Raw genomic sequence first — 8,061 nt, 5'->3', positions numbered from 1 at the left:
CCAAGAGCTAGACTGAAACTGCAGCACAAGACTGTGCTAGACTGAAATGGAATACTCTCCTCCCTTAAAGGATGTTTACTTTGAGACAAGTGAAGCAGTCACAACCACTACCTCCACTTCAGAGAAATACAAGAATTTGCATTGCTAGAAAGATCCATCAGGCTGCACAGGGAGGATTTAAGGGAAAGGAAGTCTTACATAAATTGAGGAAATGCCAAAGCTAAGAGCCTCATCACACGTATTGGCATAATCAGGTTTTAAATTAAAATAGCAGCTTGTTAGCTGCTACTTAATATGTCTGCTGAATTGCATACTGGTGTCAAGTGTTAAACCTATTCTTGCTTGGAAACTCATAATGCACTGTACAGATCACTCTCTTAGGAAGCAGTAAGCCCTGGAAGTTTTAAACTCTTGCAGTATGAGCACACCTCAGACTTACCTTACCATTTATATGAGTGGATCATAGTTCTCTACCTGTTGACCAATATGACCAACTTTTTAAACTACTTTGGACAGTGGTTGTGTTTGAGAGTACAAGGTGGTGCCCTGTTTGGATGTTTGGGGTTTTTTGAAGCACTACCTAACAAATACCTGACAGTGGGACACAAGACCATGTAGCAGCTCAGGCTAAGATAGCTAATAGCTCTGTCCCATCGCCCTCCCTTCACACAGGATCAGCAGTGCTCTAGTGACATGAGAGGTCATCTCAGACAGGTTTGTTATAACAACATCCCACACTACAAGAATGACACAGGAGCCATCCAGATCAACCCTGCTGTTCCAGTACCTCACAGCTTTTGGCATTGCTCTCTAATGCAGTCTGTTCATCAGTGTATGAAAAACTCCCAATGCTCTGCCAGCCACATTCTCCCAGCTCCCTGCAGGGCAATCCCCTATTTTGTTTCCATAAAGGGAAGTCTGACTTTTACCTCAACATTGATGATCTTCTACAAACATGTTCAGAGTTCAAAGACCAATTGCATGTGGATGTTCTTGGTCTGATACAGTAAACAAGTCACAGCAAATAGCTTCTGTTCATGCCCACAGGATCTTATCACATTAAAGAAAGAACAAACAGGACTACAGCAAATCACCTCCAGGGATGCCAGGTTGTGGTGGTTCAAGCTCTGCTTTATCCACTCCAGCCAGCTTATGAGTGCTTACAGCTATTTAGTAAAAAACAACTCCCACCCCCCCAAAAAAACCAAAACAACAAAACAAAACATTCAAAAATTCATTCCACTCACTGTTACTGCAGGTATTAACTGAAGTCAGAAGATTCACAGAAGTAAAGTGTAATAAGACATTTATTAAAAGTGCTTTCAGTTATGTTAAGAGCTATAGTCTAATACCTATTTTTAAAAAGGCATCTCATTAAAAAATATTAGCTTAAAAACCATTCTGATCACTGTGGTTACAGACACATGACCCGCAGTGCTCTATGAAATGTTAGACCAGCTTTGTTGATTGGGACACAGTAATCTTCAAGTCCAGGATCCACAGTGTCTAGCATAGAGGAAGAACTGCTGGGAGCTCCAGAAGAGACGCCTGCAGGTACCTGGAATAGAAATGAAGTGACTACAGATATTGGCTTCAGATTTTTCAACTAAACTATCACCTGATTGTGCAATACATTGGAGAAGAGAAGCATCATCTTGCAACATTGCAGACAAAGTTGTTATCCAACGCCTCTGCATACTAATGGATTAATCACTTTTCTGGTCAGAAAAGTTTTCTGCTCAAGGGGCTGATGGAGGCTTCTGTTTCAGAACTAGAGGCTGACAACTGTAAGAGAGCTACAACAGCCACAGCCCAAGCTGGAAAACCAGAGTCATCCTGTGCTTACAGCTATCCAAGACACTGGCATACTGGTTACTTACTTTGGGTGCTTATACTTCTGCTTAATGGCTTGCAGCTGGCAATGGGATGCATCAAGGCATGCTTTGTGCAGGTCAGTCAGGCAAGGCGCTATCTCACTTAAGGAATATCCAGTAAACGCAGCAAGTGTTTCTGGCTGGTCAGATGAGAAAAAACAGTGTTACTCTACTGTAGCCAGCAGCCATCTAGAAGATGGGTTTCCCACGGAAGCAGAAACTCTTTTCACTACATCAGAGCTCACTCTAGACTCTTTAAGCATGAAAAAGATTCAATTGTATTGTGCCATCAGTTCCACTCTAGGTCTTCCTTGGTGCCATGAAGTCTGACAAGCTCCTTCTGCTCTAAGCATGTGCATCCATTACATCTCTTCTGGATCTTACTCTACACTAAAGCTGTTTCTCCAACATAGAGCTGGAAGGTCTACCAAGGCTTGTGGTAAAGCAACAACAATTACACAGCAGTATAGCCACTTAAGTAGCCAGAATCAATTCTCCCCTTTCTCCCAGAAAGACCCTGAATTGTATCTGGGGGTGTAGTTTAGGACATTTGTGGGGCCTTTGGTACAGCCTTGACAAGTGAGCAAGACAGTAAAATCTCCTCTGTTTCAGAGAAGAGGCAGGATATTTCAGGTTTACTTAACAGTCATTTTTATCAGGTAGTCTCATTAACTCAAGAACAGCTACTCATCCTAGGATTTCAGCCTTCAGAACAATATACTTTGTAGCTACTCCTTCTCAGCTCAGTTCTAACAATAACAAAATGCTTGAGCTATTTATTAACGCACAGTTGTTGTTCTTACCCAGAAAGATCTGTTCACTGTATAGTTTGCTAAACAGTAGGCTGCTGCAGCAATTTGTGAAGGAAGGTACTTCAGAAGAGGATCAACTTGAAGGAGACTCAGCTCTGCAAGATACTGAACAAGAAAATCCAAGTTTTTCAAAAAGAATCAACGTAGTTGGTACAATCAGTCCAATACTGCAAGTATTAAAGTTTGTCAATGGTCTCAGTGTGATGCATAAAAGCACAAACTATGTATTTAGTGAGAAGAATTAGCATTCCAGTCCTGTTGATCTTACAGAAGATCCTTTATCATGTTTCAGGGGGGACAGAAAGACCACATTTTCCCAAAGACTAACCCATCTAATCTAATCTAATCTGAAGTTCTGGTTCCATCATCAGATCTGACTTGATTTTACAGGTAAAGACTCAGAAAAGTCAAGTTTCATAAAAATGACAGACACACTCTTCTTATCTGCCAAGGCTCTTGTTTATATAGATAAACACCTGGACATCAGGGATAAATTGACAGATCTAAGAAGCACAATATAGGTTCTGTTGGAGTAGAGTTATTGTACAATCCTATACCCTTTGCAGAGAAGCAGCTGGTCAGATGTTTTACTGTAATTTTGTTGTTTCTAAGCATGGTTGCCCACTCCAGGCAACTCCTATGCAGCTATGCAGGTATATTCTGTGTCATTGTGGAGCAATACACAGTTGCACCAAATCCAGGACAAGCCTGCTACACAGGCACTGTTCGAAAAAAAAACCACCAGATTTTTACCATCTAATTGCCTGGTCAGTGAATTATCCCCTGACCAGACAAGACAGACCAAACCTGGGATTTCCATGAGACATCTATCCAAAAGTCTCAGCACACAAGCCACTGCTATGAAACATGCAGTTTTAGGCCTGTTGCCAAGACAGCTTCATGAAATGCAAGTAGTTCTCCTTTAAGGATCACTTTCTTCCCCCTCAGTCCCAGAAGGCAGATAGTCCATACCCTTGCAAAGTTCTCTGTCCTCATACAGATCCCACGCCTCTGAATATACTGAAGGAGGAACTGGTTGATGGTTGGGGCTGTTAGGTCAAAACCCAGCACTTTGAGAAGCAAGTGTTCCATTCTTAGCAGCTGCTTCTTTGTGTAGGTATCATCTGTTATATAGACAAATTCATCCACATCTGGTGGGTAGATCTCTTCATACTTCCTGAAAAAGGGATATAGAAGCCACATTTTTCAGTTTTGAAGATATATGAGAACATGACATTACTAAAACTTGTGGAAAGCTCTAATTTTACTTGTTCCTCCAGGCTAGTTAACAATTTAGTTTCAAACTTGGGCAAATATACCTAGAGGAACTCCAAGTCATTGGTCTAGATAGACATACGCTCACGTTGTTAGCTCTTAACAGCAAGCTTTCAGTGGGCAACTCTCAGAAACAAAGCACACTCCAGACAAACACCCGTGCACCCCTAAGCTATGTTGCTAACTCTGTCTAGTTAGAGCAGTTAAAGGGCAACTGAACATTGCAACTGAGTCCATTACAGCCTTACAGGCTAGCAGTTTCACACTGTACTGCTTCTGCTACTGTGTTTATGATTACAAGCTTTTCACTTTCAACTTTTCACATTCACTACAACTTTTCACATTCAACATTAAATATTTCATTTTAATAGTACCAAAGGAGCCTATGTTGCTAATCTTGAGACATCATGAAAAGCTATCTACTAATGAAACCTTCCTTCCTTCAAATTACATTACTAGACTATGCCCAAAAATAGGCTTTGGATCACCAAGATTTAGGAAGATGGAACACTTACGCAGCCAGAAGAATTGCCGCTGTTCCTACAAGCTGTAACTTCCCTCTGAGAACAGACATGCAGGAAAGAAATCTGTCCAGGAAGTTGACTGCCAAGTACAAAGTCTCTGTTCGAAGTTTATACTCTTCCCCTACTTCCACCAGCCAATCTACCAGGATAGCACGCATTCCTGTTGTGATATCTGGCTGCTTCTTCATGTAGTAGGGCTTGGGCCTAAATCTTACCTGTTTGGAAAGAGTTGAAGAATCAGGACGATCACTCTGAAGAGAACCATGGATGGCTGAACTCATGAATATTCTTTATACTTACACTAAAAGAGCAGGGGTTGTCCCACTCAATAACTGGAAGTACTAAGTACAATTATTGTGCTAATGGTAATTATTGCCAGCTAGTGGCATCTCTAGAATTTCTACATCTCTAGTATTTCTAGACTGAAGAGATAGATTGAAGCTTTGGTGTTAGCAGGAGAATAGTAAAACACTTCCTGGACTATGGACAGCCTTTGCCATCAATTGAGCCATTCAGAAGGACCTGAAAATGAACCAAGCAGATTTTCCCTCTTCTTCCCATCAGGAGACTGCACTTCATTGCTCTGACACAACAAGGTAGGAAAACCTACTGCTATAGTCAGTGAGATCACATCAAACTGCTTTAGCATTATTTCAGCATTCTATGCCCATCTGCAAGAATTCTTCATACCAAACAAGTCAAGAGATGCTCCCATCATAGGAATTAACAGGGATGCATTAATCCAGAAAGAACTTATCACCGACTATATGTTGCCTTTAGAAATTACTTTTTACTATTTACTTCCTCTTCTTTGTAGTTCAGTGGCTGGATCTTTGCAATATTGCAGCCTACCACAGATACCTATAAGCTTCTCACAGCAACTTACTTCTGCCTCTCGGAGGTACTGATGAATGTCTTCTGCATACTCTCCCACAGCCAGAGTTACAACATCTTCCATGTGATCCTCTGGCTGGGATTGGAAGGATGTGTCCACTACCATAGGAGAGCCTAACAGGTAGGAAGCAGCAAGACATTTTTATCATTAATCTCTTGACTTTCTCTTGCTAATTTTAGCTCAGAAGTATTGCCCCTCATGTAGACACAATCCAAGTTAGCTGGCAGTGCTATCTGTTGTCACATAAGCTACTCACTAGCTTACAATTCACAACTCATAACCACCCTACACGTGGCTGTGCTATGGACACCATCTGAGCAGTAACAGGAGTTACCTGAACTCAGATCCAACAGCCGGTGAATAGTGGATGTCATTGCACTGGTATCCAGCTCACAGTGGCTTAATTCCAGCTCTTCAGACACTTGGCAGCTGTAGTTTTCTTTATCTTCTGACTCATCTATGTAGATAGCAAAACTTTGCTTTGGTGCAGCACTGATGATGCAGTTGGGCACTTCATCTTTTCTAGATGAAGTGATGGTGCTTTCAAAGCCAGAGAAGCGCTTGATAGCAGCACCCTGAAGCAGAGAACACAGTAACACTGTGGGAGGGCAGCTCAGGAGGAAAACAGTGTGTCACTAGTTTTCAAAAAGAAAATCACTTTCCTAGTGTAACAGACACCAATAACAGAAGTTCATGCAAAACCCACCAACTAGCTACATTTGATGCCTATGAAGTTGGTGCCACTTGTAGCTGTCTTGCTGTGACAGACTCCTCACAGAAAGAATTAAGAGTAGTAAAAGTCAGGAAACCAGGGGAGCAGCATCATACTCGGTGCCTCCCACCAAGGAGAACATGGGCGCTGCTCAGTTCTAATGGGGCTGGGAAGTGCAGCCTGCTACACATTCAGTTCTGGCAAGGAGCAGTTGCAAGTGCAGCAAGTTAACAAAAGTGCTCAAGCACTGTCACAGACTTAGGAAGGACTGCATCTGCAAGAAGGCACTTCAAGCAGAGTTAAAAACTGAAGTTTGAATTTCTGAGCTTAAACATCGCAACCCCTAGGACTACGCGTGACCAGGCTACAATGTTTCACACCATCTATCAGTAAGCCACCAGCTAAGTTAGGGGCTTTATACAGCCAAAATCAAGAAGAGTTTTGTGCACCCATACCAGCTGCTATTTTAGGTCAGAACAGTAACATTATCCCTGCCCCACCAGCAGACTCCAGGAGGGCTCAAGGGACAGAAAGGCAGAAAAACCACACGTCATTAACTTGAACGTCTTGAAAGCACTGGCACCCTGGAGTGAGCACGGCTAGCCACACAGCAATGAGAGCTTCGGGTCAGTGGACGGCCCTTCCTTACACCACCCCCAACACTGTGGAGGGTAAGCGGCCGAGTAGTATCCCTTCCTTCCAGGATGAATTATTTACGCAGACTACTTCCACGGGGAAACACCCGCAGGGTGGGACTGTGCGGTTACCAGTAGGGTTTCTCGGGAAACTCACGCTTGAGAACTGGAGCCCGAGTCACCTTCTCACCCCGCCACGCCAGGTCTTTGCCGGCAGCCTCGGGGCAGGTGCGTGCACCGCTCATGCCGGCGGCTGCCAGCCCCGGGCCGCGGAGCTCAGCCGGGCTCTGCGGGCAGGGGGGCGGCAGGGCTGCGGGCAGCGGGGCTCACCTGGCCGCCGGGCCGCTGCTGCAGCTGCCCGTTCTCCGTCAGCACCCCCAGCACGGCCCGGCCGCTGCTGCTGCGGAGGACCGCGGGGCAGGACTCCCGCCGCCCCGCACGGCTCTTCTCTCCGATGCGATGCATCGCCCCGACGTCGGTACCTTTCGGAGGAGCGAAAAAACCCACAGAAATAAAACGAAATCGCGGGGGGGGAAAAGAATAATTAAAAAAAAAAAAAAAACAAAAAAAAAAAACAAAAACAAAAAAAAAAAAACTCCGAACGACCACAAATGCGCCCCTAGCAACCCCTTCCTCTCGCCCGCCCCGCAGGATGACGGTGCCCCACCGCGCTGCCCGGCTCCGCTCGCCACCAGCCCACAGGAGGCTCCGGCCGCCCTGCGCCGCCCAGGCCGCCCGCCGGCCCTGCGTAGGCGCGGCCGCTGGAGGCGGCGGCTGTTGGCCGCGGCCGGTTGGGAGCCCGGCGGCTCAACCCCCGGCGCGCCGCCCCGCCAGCCCCGCCGGCCGCGGGTCGCCATGGTGACCCCGGCAGGGCCCGGCCGCGCCGCCCGGCCCCGCGCGGGCCCCGCGCAGCGCCCGGGCCCGGAGCCGCCGCGGCCGCGCACCGGCTGCGCTCCGAACGCGCGGAGCGCAGGGATGGGATGTTGGGGAAAATGCATGAATTTTATGATTGGCTTTTCGCAAATATTGACATGAATATTATATGCGTTGAGTAATGCTGTATTAATTTTCTTAAGTAGAGTGTTAAATATAGTTTTAGGTTATAAAAAATGTTAAGATAGAAACTATGCTATGTAGGATACTTTTTGTAAAGGAAGGACTCCCAGCGAGATAGCAGCCACAGGACATCTAAATCTTTCAGAGAAAAAGAATTTATTGCCCTCTTAGAAGAAACTAACTTCTTCCCGCCTTGAAGGTACTGTTAGGATTCAGAGGAAGAAGTTTACGATGACTCGACAGAATTGTGTATTTGAATGGATTTTATGCATCATGTA

The 8,061-nt window shown here is 45.2% G+C and overlaps 1 protein-coding gene across 1 annotated transcript; it reads right to left on the bottom strand.

The window, feature by feature from the left end:
• Positions 1-1,289: 1,289 nt before the first annotated feature.
• Positions 1,290-7,555, bottom strand: CCNA1 (cyclin A1). The gene is made up of 9 exons (XM_059466204.1): positions 7,395-7,555; positions 7,058-7,209; positions 5,715-5,955; positions 5,372-5,493; positions 4,477-4,700; positions 3,659-3,863; positions 2,678-2,791; positions 1,881-2,014; positions 1,290-1,558 (listed from the first exon to the last, which is right to left on the bottom strand). The coding sequence occupies exons 2-9, from the start codon at positions 7,190-7,192 to the stop codon at positions 1,507-1,509; spliced, it is 1,227 nt and encodes a 408-aa protein (XP_059322187.1). The 5' UTR covers positions 7,193-7,209; positions 7,395-7,555; the 3' UTR covers positions 1,290-1,506.
• Between the last annotated feature and the right edge of the window lie 506 nt (positions 7,556-8,061).

Source organism: Ammospiza nelsoni, chromosome 2 (assembly GCF_027579445.1).
Source record: "Ammospiza nelsoni isolate bAmmNel1 chromosome 2, bAmmNel1.pri, whole genome shotgun sequence".
Lineage (NCBI taxonomy): Eukaryota > Metazoa > Chordata > Aves > Passeriformes > Passerellidae > Ammospiza > Ammospiza nelsoni.
Note: the sequence above shows the minus strand (reverse complement) of the source record. Positions and strands in the feature narration are given on the sequence as shown.

Coding starts and splice junctions, on each gene's coding strand:
- CCNA1 (XM_059466204.1), bottom strand. CDS start 7,192: ATGCATCGCATCGGAGAGAAGAGCCGTGCGGGGCGGCGGGAGTCCTGC. Junction 5,956..7,057: donor AGCAGCGGCCCGGCGGCCAG/GTGAGCCCCGCT, acceptor TCTCTGCTTCAG/GGTGCTGCTATCAAGCGCTT. Junction 3,864..4,476: donor GCGGCAATTCTTCTGGCTGC/GTAAGTGTTCCA, acceptor TCCCTTTTTCAG/GAAGTATGAAGAGATCTACC.